The sequence below is a fragment of the Terrapene carolina genome, unplaced genomic scaffold (assembly GCF_002925995.2).
Source record: "Terrapene carolina triunguis isolate 2854851 unplaced genomic scaffold, T_m_triunguis-2.0 Scaffold122, whole genome shotgun sequence".
In the NCBI taxonomy this organism is placed as follows: Eukaryota; Metazoa; Chordata; order Testudines; family Emydidae; genus Terrapene; species Terrapene triunguis.
Window position 1 is genome coordinate 1,019,754 of NW_020664473.1, and position 16,559 is coordinate 1,036,312.

Consider the following 16,559-nt stretch of genomic DNA (forward strand, 5'->3'; position numbering starts at 1 on the left):
CACGTTGATAAGTGAGTAAGCCTATTGGTGTCTTCTTTTTTGCTGAAGATCTCTTGCACTTCAGCCAAGATTGACCACCCAACACGTGGGTCATCCTTTGTAGGGGATCCCAGCTTACACGTGCATCTTGGGCACTCACAACCTGGGCCTCTCATACTAGGGAGGCATTTACATTAACCACAGTGTAAAGGGGAAATAAGAGTGAGTCAACGGTCTAGTGTGAGAGGTGACTGAAAAGATTTTACCCTGTCTGCTCCAGCCCCCCCACCACCTCTCCCCCCTCCACGCCCCCCTCTCCCCCACCCAACCCCACGAAGCATGGGGGCTGTGCTCCTCAAGCGTGGGGGCTGTCTCCTGCTGTGGCTGGCTCTGCTGCTGAGCTGCTGGGCTGAGCTTGGCAGTGGTCTGGAGTTCCCAGGGGCTGAGGGCCAATGGACCCGCTTTCCCAAGTGGAATGCCTGCTGTGAGAGTGAAATGAGCTTCAATATGAAGACACGCAGCTCCAGTGGGTTGGTCCTCTATTTTGACGATGAGGGGTTCTGTGACTTCCTGGAGCTGATCTTGACCCAAGGGGGGAGGCTTCAGCTCAGCTTCTCTATCTTCTGTGCTGAGCCTGCCACCCTGCTGACTGACACACCTGTCAATGACAACCTCTGGCACACAGTGGTCATCCGCCGCCATTTTAAGAACACGACACTGCTCATTGACCAGACCGAGGCAAAGTGGGTGGAAGTGAAGTCCAAGCGGCGTGACATGACTGTCTTCAGTGGCCTCTTCTTGGGTGGGCTCCCGCCCGAGCTGCGCTCAGCAACCCTGAAACTGACACTTTCCTCGGTGAAGGACCGGGAGCCCTTCAAGGGCTGGATAACAGATGTCAGGGTCAACTATACACAGGCCTCACCTGTGGAGAGTCAGGAGGTGCGGCTGGATGATGAGCAGAGCCGCCTGTGCGCCAGGGATGATGTTTGCCTCAACGGTGGCATCTGCTCGGTGCTCAATGACCAGGCTGTCTGCGACTGCTCACAAACCGGCTTTCGGGGGAAGGACTGCAGTGAAGGTAAGACTTCACTTTAGCTTGACCTACCAACCACTCCCTTAATGGAGGGGAAAGGTAGCAGATAAAGACTGCATGGTGTTTCTTCCATAAGAGTGAATCTCTCTCTCTCGTCTGTACTTTCCCCCTCCCCACCTCATCCCTGACCCCTCTGTTATATCTCAACCCTCCCTCGATCATCCTCCAAGTGTTTCTGTGACAGAATATGGTGTGATTATTTTCTCCAAAGTTGGGAGAGAGAGGAAAGTGTAATCTGGGATTCTTTTTGAGCGAGGGTGTAATCTGGGGTTCTCTTTCATGGTAAACTAGGGTTGTTCCTGTTGATGGTGACCTGGGGTTATTTGTGGTGTGAGAGGGAGTAATATGGGGTATTCATGGTGGGGGAAAGGGGAAAGGGCAATCTGAGTTTACTCTTAAAAAGTGGGTAATGTAGAATTATACTTCGGTAGGGACCTTATTTGATTTTTGGTGGGTATAGCGGAGAAATTATCTGGGTTTAATTTTTGTTGGGGGTAGGGGAGGCCTGGATTTATTCATTCTCCATACTGGTATATTACATGCTTGAAGTAAAATCAGTGATTTATTTGTGAAATTCCTTAATTGATGAGAAAAGTTAAACAAGAGACTTATAGTTTGACACCAAGGGGAATGGCATAGTATTGTAATATGTTTAGCAATTCTAATGCCAGTCATGTAGACAGAGGGTAACAAGGGAAGTGGAAAATATTTACCCCACAGCTGGGAAATGATTGAATATTTATAACCAGTGAGAGAGCTAAGAAAAGGAGATGTTCCCTGGTTTCTCGCCTACAAATAAATCACTGAGGAAATGAGACTTATCTTCAGTGTCCATTATTATTGAGGATTTTGAAGCAATGTGAATATGTTTATTTTGCAAACATATCTAGAGCTTTTTAACAATACATTATTCTTAATTTTGCTAGTTCATGTGCAACTACTTAGCAGCTATGTAAAATGACACCGAATTTTTGTGTGTGTATCTAGAACAGAATTTAGGGGTATGTGAATGAGAATTATGAAAAATTATAGAATATATTAAAGGACATAATAAAACTTCATATCAAAATTTGAATGTAAAACATAAAAAGAAGGTAAAATAGGCATTATGTATCCCAAATGAAGGTGGTCATTGAGCAGTTTTATGACATTTATGGCTGAGTAATTTGCCTTTATCATTTCTATCAAATTTCACTTACCATAGAAAAGAAGAAAGCGTTATTTGTGGGTGATCTTTATTATGTAACACCTTTTGTTCTTAGTGTCAATACTTATACATACAGTCATTCTGCATCCTGTTTACTTTGTCAGCTGTTTATCTCTGCTCTGCCATTTGTTTGGGGAAAAAATCAAGTCTTTTTACATTTGTAAATATCATTACAATGAAAGAACAATAAAGGATAGTTTCACAGTTTAACAAACTTGTACCTTCACTAGCACATAATTCAAGACACTGTAGGATGAGAACATCTTCATACTGATCTAAATAATGTTCATATTTTTTTTGTATGTGGTACCAGATACCACTAGGCATGTATGAAATATTGAGGTTTCCTTGTTTCTGTAAATTAGGTCCTGTTATAAATCATGCAGAAAATAATCAAGTATTACAGTTTGGTTACTGCAACAATGGCAATTACAGATTGTTATAAGATTAATACATGAGAATACTCTATAAAAACAAATTATTTGGGCACACATTGCTCTTAACACCTCAAAGCAGTTTATTGAAATATTAATATAGATAAAACAATTACATGTAAAATCAACAGAAAGTGAAAAATCTCTTCTTTAAGTTAGGGAAGTAAAATGAAATAATGGCAGGTATTTTTAAAGGCAAACCATATTACTCTATTAATATTAGAAACAAATAAAAAACAATATATATTGCAAAATGTCTGATTAACACATATAATAGGAAACTATGTAGTAAATAGTATTTTGGAGCCCACCATTTGGGTGAAATCGTGGCCCCATTGAAGCCAATGGGAGTTCTGTCATTGACTTCAAAGGGGCTAGTATTTTACACATTATGTTTTGTAACCTCTAAGAAGCCTTATAAAATACACTTCTACCCCGATATAACGCGACCCTATATAACACAAATTCGGATATAACGCAGTAAAGCAGCGCTCCGGAGGGGCGGGGCTGCGCACTCCAATGGATCAAAGCAAGTTCGATATAACACGGTTTCACCTATAACGTGGTAAGATTTTTTGGCTCCCGAGGACAGCGTTATATCGGGGTTGAGGTGTACTCAGAAGAAATATAATTTTAGCATAATACATATGTGCTCAGTACTGAATAATTATATAGGACCAAATCCTGCTTCCATTGAAATAAAGGGCCAAATTCTCATTTACATCAGTGGGACAGGACTGGGCTTATCATTTTTATTTGTTAATTAACCACTCAGAAGCAAACCTGTCAGCTTTTGAGGAAGGAAATAGTGGCTGTTTGTATCCACTTTCAAAGATTTGAACTACTATGTAATTACCTTGTTTTTCTTATGAGAACTTAGATGGCACAGAAAATGGAGAGGGATAAGGTGATACCATTGTGCCATCAAATCCCTGCTATTGATCTTTACATTCTTTATTATCATGGCAATTATATCAATAACTTATTCTATTACCCAATAACTTTATTAAGGGTCAGATCTGGCATTTCTTGTGCATATGAGTTTCCCAGTGGGGTACTCTAGGAATGCAGAACTGGTACTTGGAATGGAGTGATATAGATGAATATTTTTACTTCTGTTTTACATTTTCATGTTTATTTGACTAGAGATAGTACACCCTCTTCTCACCTCCTTTGGCCTTACTCTTTTATCTGAAACTGTAACCAAACCTGTTCAGCTGCATTTTTTTTCCTGAGAAGGAAAAAAGTTCAGTAAATTTATTTTTCATTATTTTTCATTTTGTATACCTCTGCACCTTTGTATTCTGGCTCAGGCCAGAGATATATAATACAATGAGATATTTCTAGGCCATAGGAAAACAATAGTAACAGCTCTTTCAAAATTTCCATCCCTATTTTGCAGATTTGAGAGGTCTGGATGATTGCAATAATGATACCAACCCTGCAGTCCTTAGGATGGGATTTTTAATAGTACTTATGAGGTCTAAGAACTTTAAGAAAAAACTATTGACTTTGAATAGGTCAATTGGGAGTTAAGTGCCTAAATACCTTTGAAGATCTGGGCATTAGGCACTTTTGAAAATCCCATTTCTTAGTCTTTATTGAGGCAAAACTCCCATATAAGTACCAAATTCCACAAAGCCTTATTTGTGTGAGAAATCTTTAGTCAAATAAGTATTCCCATTGGGTTTGACTTCTCTAGGCCTTGCTGGTGTAGATCAGGAGTAGCTTCATTTAAGTCAATTGAGTTACACCAGTTTGTAAGTGAGAGGAAAATTAGATACATTGGATTCAATTGAATTACTTGCTTGAGTAAAGATTACTCATGGGAGTCAAGGTTACAGACTTAAGACCCCCGTCAGTAAGAGTTTTTGGACAAGTCAGAACAAAAGGACAGAGTATATACAGTATTGAGTCCAAGGGTTAGAAAGGCATTCAAACTTCCAGACATTTATCTGAACGGACCCAATCCTCCATACTTTTTAAAGTTGGCCCAATATTATCTGTAACCCCCAGTTTTAGCTTTAAAAACTTTGTGGCATGTTATTCCACACGTTTATTAATATTTTCAATATGGATTAGCTTTCTTATAGTGCTTTATCATAATTAGTAATATTTATGGCACTACACTCAAATAAAAAAAATACTATTGTGGAGCTCTTTGTCATGCCCCCAAATACTGCAAAGCTTCCAAAATGAAAACATGGAGTCAGTAGTGCCATAAGTGTACATGACATTAATTTTTGCTTTTATTGCATTTCTTATGCATTACACTGAAAATATGAGCTTGGGATATAATTTGCTACTGATATAGGCAAGGGAAATTTTATTTTACCTCATTGAAGTGGCTTGACACAAAGAACAATGTGCAAAATTAGATAAAAAACTTTATCTGAGGGATATGCCTCAGGGTAAAAAATATTATAATGATGATACCAGTTTTCAAAGGCATTGCTGAGAACTATGAGAGGACTCTATTCAATACTAACAGTATGCAGTTTTGCATCGAGAAAAATTGGTGCATTTTAGTTCTGGGATTGGGGAAAACTATTCATCAGAAAGACTGGTCTTTAATATCTGGTTTTTGGTAAAGTGAATTAGGATCCTGGACAGCTACAGAGGAAAGAGAATTTATGTTCAAGAACTTTCATCTCATCCTTCCTATTTTGCTCCTTATTTTGGAAATTCATAACCTAGAATAAGAAAGCTTTTTAAAATATTGAATTAGTCTATCAAAACAGGAATTTTATTTAAATATATATGCAAAGCTAGAACAGTCCAATGTATCATTTAGTTCAGTATTCTGTCTCTGACAGTAGCCACTCCCAGATGCTAGTGAAGAAGGATGAAATAAAACAAACACATAATGCACCTAAATACTTTGCATTGGCAGAAATTTCCTGGTGACCTCAGGAAATGTTTATGCCCTTAAACTTTTTTAGTTATTTAATTACTAATGTAATCTTCATATATATGTCTTATTCTTTTTTTGAATATTGCTAATACTTTTGTCTCAGTCATATCCTGATGTGCTGAGTTCCAAACATAATTATTCTTTGGATTAAAACTTATTTTCTTTTAATATTCATTTTTAATTTTGACTGTCCTCTTGGTCTTCTGTTAAGGGAAAGAATAATTAATAATCATGTAGCCATTCATAGGAAGGGACATCCTCATGATTAGATCTTCAACAGTTGATTCCAGCTGTGGATTGTCATCTGTGGAGGTGATTTTTCAGTGATTCAAGCCCATATGGCTCAAACTAGCCAGCCTTTGGATTTTTTTGTTTATATTTGCAGTCTGTGTTTATATTTGTTTCTCCTTATTGGCCTGTTTTTAAAGTAATCTACTATTCCAAGTCCCCTTTTGAAAACCCTCATGTTCTAATTTCACTCCTGTCATGCCTTACTTTTGAGCATAATATAAAAACCATGTTGGTATTAATAATCCTCGCAAGGTGCATGTTTGCCAGCAAAGCTGTTCCACAGTCTTATGAGAGCCTTCAGTTTTACATTGGAGGGAATCATTGCCACCTTTGTTGCATCCTGCTTGAACTCTTAGGTAATATTATGGTCTCTGAAAAACATAGCATACGACCATAACATTTACCACGGGGAAAATTTTCCTCTTGGATCTACACTTCAGATCCCTTATCTTCAGTTTGCATCTCTGTTACATAAACTGTACTTGCTCCCCCTGTGGAATCCCCATCACTGTCAATGGCTACAAGGGTGTTCTGCGTGTGAGATGAGTGCAGCATGTGCTACAGAGAACCACAGCTGACTGAGTTAAGGATAGCTTTATAGGAAGCTAGGAATTTACTTTAAATCAAAACTTTTTAATATTTTAAAATAGTTTCTTTTTTATAATTACAATAAAAACATTTTAACAAAATAAACATTTAGGAAAATAGTCCCAGAACCCCTTTTAATTAGAATTGAAAACAGTGGATCCTTTGCACTCAGTAGTATGTAAATAGAACTATTATGATACCATTTTAAGCTAGGATTTTGCATGTTTTTGTAAATGCAATTTGATGCATTAGTTTGTTTGCCAGGACTTTACATAGTGAGATATTGATTTCAGTGTGTTCCTCATGTAACATCTCAGCAATTCAAATATTGTGTCATTGGTTATGAGAAACTGACAGGCTGTTTTATATCATCTTGTAAGAGGGTTGCTTGTTGCACATTGCTAATCGTGGCATTGTAATTCTTTCAATGGACCCCTTACTGTACAGCATAAATCTTAGTACCCCAAAATCAATATTTTTTACATAGTGGGGCAGATGTTCCCATCTGTTCCAATCCCCAGTGCATGTGATATTTCACTCGAGAGTCCATATTGCAAACCAATGGAGAAGTAAGATTCTTGAAGAATATGACAAGAAGTTTCACTCCTAGTGGCTTTTATCTAGGAGCTTTTATTAGACTGGTTATTCAGAAGTCCCCAGTTATATGTTAAATTAGTGTAATTGTCAACATATGTAACAACTGCTGATTAAAAATAGCTGTTGTGATGTCATTAAAGGCTAACTTTAATATTTGGTACATTCAGGTCTGTTAGCTTATTTTTGTATATATAACAAAAGTGCCCGGTAATAACTTTAAAATAAAGGTGCTGATCTAGCAACCATTGAAATCAATGGGAGTATCTGAACTGACTACAATGGCAGTTGGATCAGGGCCCTGTAAACTTTGAATATGTTGTCTTTTAAAAAGTGAGCTGTTATTTACTAGGAACACATAAAACATTCCAGGATGTAGAAAAGCATTTTCTCTCTTTTGCTACATTCTAACCGAAAATTGTATAAACTGATTTATGAAATTTAATTTTACTGGATTGTGAAGGGTATACTGAGAATTTGTGTGCAAAATTGAAGCTGAGGGCTAATTAAGATGATTGAGTTATAATCCTTTCAGAAATGGGGTTTATGGTAGAAATGTGACAGACCCATACATTTTCTGCTACTGCCAGTGCCACCATAGTAAAGAAAAAACTGCTAGAAAGAATCCAGTATATCTCCCCCCCCCCCTAAAACAGTTAGATGTTGTTTTTTTATTTATTACTCTGAACTGGAAGCTAAGTTTTAATATTACCCCTTGAATAAAATAGTTTTGGTTTTTCTCACCAAGTTTGACCCTTTCTCCACTGACTCCCTCCCTGTGCTCCATTCATGGGATCTCAGAGCAATATGCAGCATTCAAACTTGCAGAAGTTTAAGTTCAGTTTTGTCAGGCTAGAAAGCAGTACTTTTTGGTGAGTTTAAATTAATGTCTGAACCATTCTCTTGGCCATAGATGTATCCATTATAACCAACATGCACAAAAAGTCAGTAGCTAATATGAGTGTAGAAGGGTGGAGCACAAGATTTTGAGCCAGCCTTGGTATTGTGTAGTACTGGGCAAGCCATATCATCTCTTTGGTTTTAATTTCTCCATCTGTAAGATAAGGCTAATGATACCTAACTATCCACCTCACAGGAGCATTGAGGATTTTCTGCCTGATCCTCAGCCTTTGAAGGATTAGACCTTATACACCTCTACCTTGATATAACGCTGTCCTCAGGAGGCAAAAAATCTTACCGTGTTATAGGTGAAACCGCATTATATTGAACTTGCTTTGATCCGCCGGAGTGCGCAGCCCTGCCGCCCCCCCCCCCGCCCCGGAGCACTGCTTTACCACGTTATATCCAAATTTGTGTTATATTGGGTCGCGTTATATTGGGGTAGAAGTGTATTATTAAACCCCCTCTGTGAAATCAAAGGTTTGCAGCTCACTCTAACATCCTGCAACATTTTCATTCCACACAGCCAGCTCTCATCAGTTTGCTCTGCAGTTGCTCCCCATCCCCATCATCTGTATTAAACTCACCACCCAGCATGTTGCTCCTCTACTGTGCATAGCATCTCTTCCACTAGGTGGGCTGGAATATGTGGAATACTAGATGTGAGCTAATAGGCAAGGGAGAGCCAGGTAGCAGTTGGCCAATCTGGTTTTCCTCACTTCTGTTACACTCCCCATCTGCCACCCTCTCCAAAATTACTGTGCTCTAGGCCTGCCCTGTGCATTAATGAGGACCAAATAGTCAGTGTTAAAGCACAGAGGAGAACCCAGGTTCCCAGTGGTACATTTATAACATACTCTCTATGCTATGCTCCTTTGTTTTGTATGGTGAAATTTCACTCTCTTTGGCCCTGATACTGCCACAGGATCTGCTAGCATGGAACTCTGTACCCATATAGAGATCCATTGATTTCAGTGGGTCTCCACACAGGGATCCATGCTAGGGGATCCTAATGTAGAATCAGAAACTTTATTAGTGATTAACAGTTGGAATTTAAAATAAATAACTTTTAGTGTCTATTAATTTTTTGACTCCTATTACTGTTTATCAACAACTTTTATTTAGCTAGATCCTTCCCATTCATGTATTATTGTACTGTACAGTTAACCATGAGAGAGCCATCAATCAATCAGTAGTAAACATACACAGAGAAATCCTTGCGTTCTTGAGTTACACCAAATATATTCAGCTAATCTAGTTTGGCTTGCAAGAAGGCGATAAGCTGGCATTTTACGATAAAGAGAGGTTTAGATACTAGTGTTTTTGATCACTGTGATTCTCCTATGTTACTTTAGCCATGCCTTGAACTTTGAGCCTTTGAGTTAGACTCCAGTAAGCAGTGAATTCAGTAGTCCTGGTAGATAGTCGATTGGGTGCAATCCTGAAAGGAGCTGAGAGCCCTCAACTTCCATTAAAGTCAATTTGAAGTCCCATTGACTCATGTTTAGAATTGTGGCAAACCCAGTAACCTGTTGATTCTCAACATAATATTGAACTGGGGACACAAAAGGAGAGGAGTTTGGGGTGAAATAAATAAACTGCTGATTCTGACTGTAGTTGTAATATTCATCTGGAAACTCTATAGAGAGAAGGTCTTTTCATAGATTCAAGTATTTTAAAACATTAATAGTATTTAAAAAACATGCTTACAAACCATTGCATAAACTGAAAAGTTGTGTGAGTAATTTTGTTTTAAATTTAAGGTACTCAATAATTTATTGGAAAACGGGTGTTTTACCAGAAGTGAGATTTTTATATTAGTGATAATACAGGTATAATTTGATACGGACTTGTATCGAATGGAAGCAACATGGCCATTGTTGCCCACCATCGATTGTGAATTTTGTATATTATGCTTAAGTATGTTATGCTGGAACTCAAATCAGACCTGTGCTTACTCTGTGGCCCATTGCATGAGATTTATAATGAGAAACACTACCCTGTTGATTTTTACCTCATTTTACTTAAAAGCATAGAAGCTAGATTCCTATTATTCTTCTAAAGTCTCTCTGTAGTTAAGAGTACATGTACAGCCATTAAGGAAATGTTTGACATTACACTGTATAACTGGAGTTATATACAGCAGTTCCAAAGTTTCAGAATAACTTCTTAATTTCGGATGCATCTTAACCTCTGCCTTGCACTTTGTCTTATGTGTTTTAAGTGTTTATAAAAAATGACATTTATTTAGCAGAAATCTCCTTGAATATTTTCATTCTTAAAAAATTAAAATATAGCAAGGCAAGCATACTGTATGTTCCATAAAAATAGGGATAAACTTTGCAACTCAGGGATCTTACAAACAAATACATAAGTCCTAAGTATTTATTATCAGCTATATCCTGCAAATCTTTATTTAAGTGTGTAGAGATAATCAGATGAATCAGGGATGTCTAAAAAAATCTGGCATGTCTCGCACTCCCAGAAAGGGCATCTCGCACCCCTAGGGGTGCGTGCACCCCAGGTTAAGAACCACTGATCTAGAGTGTTCTCAGTGGTACCAGATGACAGAACAAGGAGTAATGGCCTCAAGTTGCAGTGGGAGAGGTTTAGGTTGGATATTAGGAAAAACTTTTTCACTAGGACGGTGGTGAAGCACTGAAATGGGTTACCTAGGCAGGTGGTGGAATCTCCTTCCTTAGAGGTTTTTAAGGTCAGGCTTGACGAAGCCCTGGCTGGGATGATTTAGTTGGGGATTAGTCCTGCTCTGAGCAGGGGGTTGGACTAGATGACTTCCTGAGGTCTCTTTCAACCCTGATATTCTTTGATTCTATGAAAACAAAAGAAAAAAACACTAAAATTGGTTAGTATAAAGTTATAGCTTTAATTTAAAAGCACAAAAGTAAAGAAATTCAGAATTAAAATTCAGACTTAGGGCCAAATTCCATGTGTGTGATTGATATGCACTGATAGCAGTGTGTTAGCTGTCCTAAGGGCAGCATTTGTCCCTTTGGGTTTAACACATGCTAATATGCCAAGTACTGAAGAGATCTGTAAGCAGTAGGTGATGCTTTATATGTCGCAATTAGAGATGGAGCCAAGCTGCAAAGTTTGGATATGGTACTGAGATTTTACCATGATAGAAGTTGTTTTGATCTGGGATTTTGATTTAGGCCTACCATTGTTTGCAACACCTGAGCATATGAAGGCAGACTAAGGACAGAGTTAAAGGCCCCATTTCAGAGCATTTCTCAACCTCTTTGCACTCCAATTTGTCCACCTGGAAACTGGAAACAGTAATACTTACCTATCTCTCAGAGGCCCAGTCCTTCAATTCTTGCACACCCTAAACTGTCATGACTTCAAATACATTTGGGGTTTTTCAGGGAATGCAGGAATAGGACTCCAGGGTGTTATGAGGATTAATTAGTTAATATTTGTGAAGCACTTTGAAGATGAAAAGTGGTTTAGAAATGCTAAGTATTATTATCAATATTAATAAAACAGTTCTAAAACTCTTTGCTTTTGAAGGTTTGCTATATTCAACAGCCTTTGCCAGCCAATTAATGGAGTGAAATCACTGTGCCTGATACTTCTCTACCATCAATGTAAATCAGGATTAATACCCCTGAAGTTAATAGAGCTAAATCATTGAAAATGGGTCTGAGATCAGAATTAGGCCCACAGATATTGGATGAAATTGTGCCTGCTACCTCTGGTCATAAAGAACAGTGTTACAATTGTGTAACTATTAAAGCACTCAAAAATGATTGGGAAGTCCAAATAGGATTAACCTTGCCCACTACTACGTGATATTATTCTCTGATCCTTGTTGGGAGATTTTCCTTTCTCGTCCAGATGCACAGCAACATGTTAGTAGTTCAAAAATGAATGGCAAGAAGCTTTCCTGCCTTGATTCACACACATATGTTATCTATAATTACTTATTCCACCCTTTAATTTTCCTGTATTTGTGCAGGCATAACACAAAGTGACAATGCAATTTTCCATTGAAAATTACAAAAGAATGACTAAAAGAGTCACGTACTTTAACCCCCACCCTCACCCTTCTGCAAATATGTACTAGGCTGTACTAAAATACCTGCCCTTTGAAACAAGCATGTCTATTTTTTTCATCAGTGCATTTGAACTGATTTTCATGCTCCTTTTGCTATTTTCAGATATCCATTTGCTGTATAGTTTTTAAAACCTAGCCCAATATGGCCAGTTAAATTCTTTCTCTAAGTACAAACAACTTGACTGTTGCAAAGCTAATTATATATAACAAAAAAAAAAAACCCCTCTATTTAAAAACATAATTGAGGTTCCAAAGTCAAGCATGTCAGAATTAAGGTTGCTTGTGCAATCTTAATTGAGCCCTCTTGTGCGTAAGTATTGTGATACAATCTTTAATTACATGATCACATACTATTTTTTCTACAGGGCCCCTGCTTCATTCAGTGCAGGATGGATGGTGCTCACTTCGAGGCAATGAATTTAATGAGTCAATATTTTGTTTTCTCCTCTATTCATTGTGTTTCCCCACAATGTATTTGCTACACACTATTCACACACTTCTCTGAAGTCAGAATTATTCACTTCCATGTGGGCTTTTCTATGGCGCTTTCCACTATAGTATCTGAGTGCTACACAGATTTTAATTAATATATTTTCAAAACATTCCTGTAAGGTGAGGTGGTGGTACTATCTCTGTTTAACTGATGGGGAACTAAGTCACAGGCAGATTAAAGTCAAAAGCATCCGCTTATTTTTGGATGCCCAATTCAAGACATGAAGGATCTGGTTATTTTTTAAGAGTATTTAGCATTATATAACACTGTATAGGTTCAAAGCACAGCTCCCATTGACTTCAGTTTCAGCTATGAGTGCTCAGCACTTCTGGAACTCAGACTCCAGGGTCTCAAGTCAAGCAACAAGAAAATGAGGAACACACAATTAGTCACCACCTCTGCAAAAAATTTGCGTGCCTCTGCCTAGGAGCCAGACCTGCTGCTGGCCGCTTTCGGGGCGCAGTGCAGTCCGTGGTGCCAGGACAGGCAAGAAGCCTGCCTTAGCATCCCCGCTGCACCACTGACTGGGAGCCGCCCAAAGTAAGCCCACACCACAATTCCCTGCCCCAGCCCTGAGCCTCCCAAATCTGGAGCCCCTTCCCGCACCCCAACCCCCTCATCCCTGGCCACACCCCAGAGCCTGCACCCCAGTCCAGAGCCCTGACCCCCTCCCGCACCCAAATCCCCTGCCCCAGCCCTGAGCCCCCCCAAATCTGGAGCCCCTTCCTGCACCCCAACCCCCTCATCCTTGCCCACTCCCCAGAGTCTGCACCCCAGCCCAGAGCCCTGACCCCCTCCCGCACCCGAATCCCCTGTCCCAGCCCCGAGCCTCCCTAAAACCAGGAGCCCCCTCCTGCACCCCAAACCCCTCATCCCCAGCCCTCCCCCCAACCCTCTGCCCCAGCCCTGAGCCCCTCCCACACCTCAAACCCCTCATCCCCAGCTCTGTTGGGTTGGAGCATCAACCATTTTTTTCAACTGGGTGCCAGAAAAAAGGTTTGAAAACCACTGCTGAAATGTTTTTTACTTTACCTCTTTGTTACACTGATCCTTAAAACAGCCAACCTCTTTTAGATGCAGAGCTGTTCCCTATAGGAAACCTTAAATTTGACAGGAAATAGCACCGGATATAGTCAGATCCCATTTGTCTCCAGTGCTATTTGATATCTCTGAGACCTGTTTGTTTTTGTTTTTTTTCTGACCAGTGAAGGGAGTTAAGTTAAAGCAACCTGATCTTAGAGTCACTTAAAGTATGTCCTCAGCCCAGCAGCACTCTGCATAAAATATTTTTTCCTTCTACGTACAGAAATAAAAAAATACTGCATGGGGAGTGAGGTACAAATTTACTAACCTGATGAAATTCTAGAATGCAAACAAACATTTGGTTTGTTGTTTTCCATCACATCCAAAAATAGATAATTGGATATTTGGCCACCATTTATTCAGAACTCAGAGTACACTCATGCTCAAACAAAATCTTATTTGACATTTTTTTAACATTAATAGCTTTATTAAACAATATTTGGCTTGTTAATGAGTAAAGACAGAATTGTTTTTCAGTTTAATAAAATGTCCAGAAACAACATGTCATGAACGGTGTTAGAAGAGTCATTCTCTTACTTGTAATACCTAGCCAAATAAAAATAATTATCTTTACATAAGGTTTCTGTTAATAAACAGTGATAAGATCATTTTTGTCATTGTTAATACTGCATCGCCAATGTTTGTAAAATAATGATACTTTACACATAAACAGCTAATTATTTTTTAACAATTTACTTAATTGATTCAGTCATTATCTTCTTCTGGTAGCCCTGTTATTTCCAGATTAACTAATTTCCAATGTGTTTCTTTAAAGTTTACCAAAGTTGCTTGAACTTCTATCTTTATAGCTGAGATTGATTTCTGAAGACAATATAGCCTTTTAATAATCATTCTGAAAAGTCCTATAGAGTCTCTTTCAGGACTTTTAAAATGAAAGATTCTGCTGATAGCATATAATCTTTATGTGAACTGGAAAATGAATTGCCTTGTTTCAAGAAGTCTATTTGCATATGAACATTTTTAAAAGATAAACTAAGGTAAACAAAGATCCAAAAAGAAATAGAAGTTAATAAGAACAATAAAAAGCAGCACCATCCTTGAACCAAATTTGGAGGGGAAAAAATGCTGAAACTCCCAGTGCTGAACATTTTGATTGCTGCCAAAAATCTTTTGGGAATTGCCTTGCTTGTTGCCAATGTTTTGAAAATAGGGACCATGATATTGAGACATATTTAAATTAAGTATTTGAAGTAAAGATAAGTGTCATTTGATTTTTCTCTCTGGTTTTATGCAGTGTATGGCACAGAATAGAGACTTTATTTAAGTAACAGAACAGAAGAAACAGCCACACACACACAAAAACTTGTAGCAGAAGTATCTATCTGAAAAGTTATTAAATGTCACTATAATTTATCATGATCATGCAGGGTTCAGGAAATATATAGATAATGTGCCTGATGTATACTCCCTCCTTACTTCTGCAGGAGGCAGAACAGTCAAACCTTATTGTGCCTAGCCCCACAATCCCACTGATGACAAAGTCAAGTCTTAGAGTGATCCTCTAAAATATTGGGTTCAGAATGAAAATGAGTTGGGCTGCAATCATGGTCCTAACTAATTTTACACAACTGCCTTCAGTGAAGGGAAGCTGCTACTGTATAAGGGCTTAACCTATACTTTGCAGGATTGGGCCTTAAAATTACTGTTAGGGGTGCTGGAACAATTTGTATAGGAGGGGTGTTGAGAGCCATTGAACCAAACAGTAAACCCTGTATATGATGGAAACTACTTCAAGACAGGGGGTGCAGCAGCACCCCTGTTTCAACACCTATGGCTACTGTAGAGCATCATTGTATTTAGAGGCTAGTACCTTCAGAAGTCCATGGAGTCAAATGAGTAGAAGAAATCCTGAAAAAAAGCAATAGAAAAACATGCAAAGCAGAAGAGAGGAAGGATGGGCTTGTATTTAGGCACTGGATGGGGACTCTGGATATCTGAGTTCAGTTCCCATCTATGCCACAGACTTCTTGTGTCACTGTGAGCAGGTATTCTCTCTGTGCCTTTGTTCCAGATCTGTAAAATGTGGGTAATAATAACATTCACTCCCTTCTTCTTTTCTTTTGTCTGTACAGTCTATGTAACTCTTGAGTGTAGATGCTATCTCTTAGGCCTGGTCTACACTAGGCTTTTATGTCGACTTTAGCGCCGTTATATCGAATTAACCCTGCACCCGTCCACACCAGGAAGCCATTTAGTTCGACATAAAGCTCTCTTTAAATCGATTTCTGTAATCCTCCCCAACGAGAGGATTAGCGCTAAATTCGACATGGCCATATCGAATTAGGCTAGGTGTGGATGGAAATCGACGGTAATAGCTCCGGGAGCTATCCCACAGTGCACCACTCTGTTGACGCTCTGGACTGCAGTCAGAGCTCGGATGCTCTGACCAGCCACACCCCCGGGAAAATTTGAATTCATTTTCATTTTCCTGTCTGGGCAGTTTGAATCTCAGTTCCTCTTTGGACATCAAGGGGAGCTCAGCAGCAGTGGCAACTATGCAGAGCTCTCCAGCAGAGATGGCCGTGCAATCTAATAGAAAGAGGGCCCCAGCATGGACTGATCGGGAAGTCTTGGATCTCATCGCAGTGTGGGGCGATGAGTCCGTGCTTTCAGAGCTGCGCTCCAAAAGAAGGAATGCTAAGATCTACGAGAAGATCTCCAAAGCCATGGCAGAGAGAGGCTACAGCCGGGATGCAACGCAGTGCCGCGTGAAAATCAAGGAGCTGAGACAAGGCTACCAAAAAACCAAAGAGGCTAACGGACGCTCCGGATCCCAGCCCCACACATCCCGTTTCTACGAGGCACTGCATTCCATCCTGGGAGCGGCCGCCACCACTACCCCACCCCTGACCGTGGACTCCGAGGATGGGATCATGTCCGCGGC

The 16,559-nt window shown here is 39.3% G+C and overlaps 1 protein-coding gene across 20 annotated transcripts in view; it reads left to right on the plus strand.

The window, feature by feature from the left end:
- Positions 1-318: 318 nt before the first annotated feature.
- The window catches only part of LOC113406698 (neurexin-1), a 1,188,348-nt gene continuing 1,172,107 nt past the window's right edge, over positions 319-16,559 (plus strand). For all 20 annotated transcript variants that reach the window (XM_029911749.1, XM_026652587.1, XM_026652589.1 and 17 more), the window contains exon 1: positions 319-1,057. In XM_029911749.1, coding sequence (XP_029767609.1) covers positions 319-1,057 — 739 coding nt within the window. The remainder of the gene's footprint in view (positions 1,058-16,559) is intronic.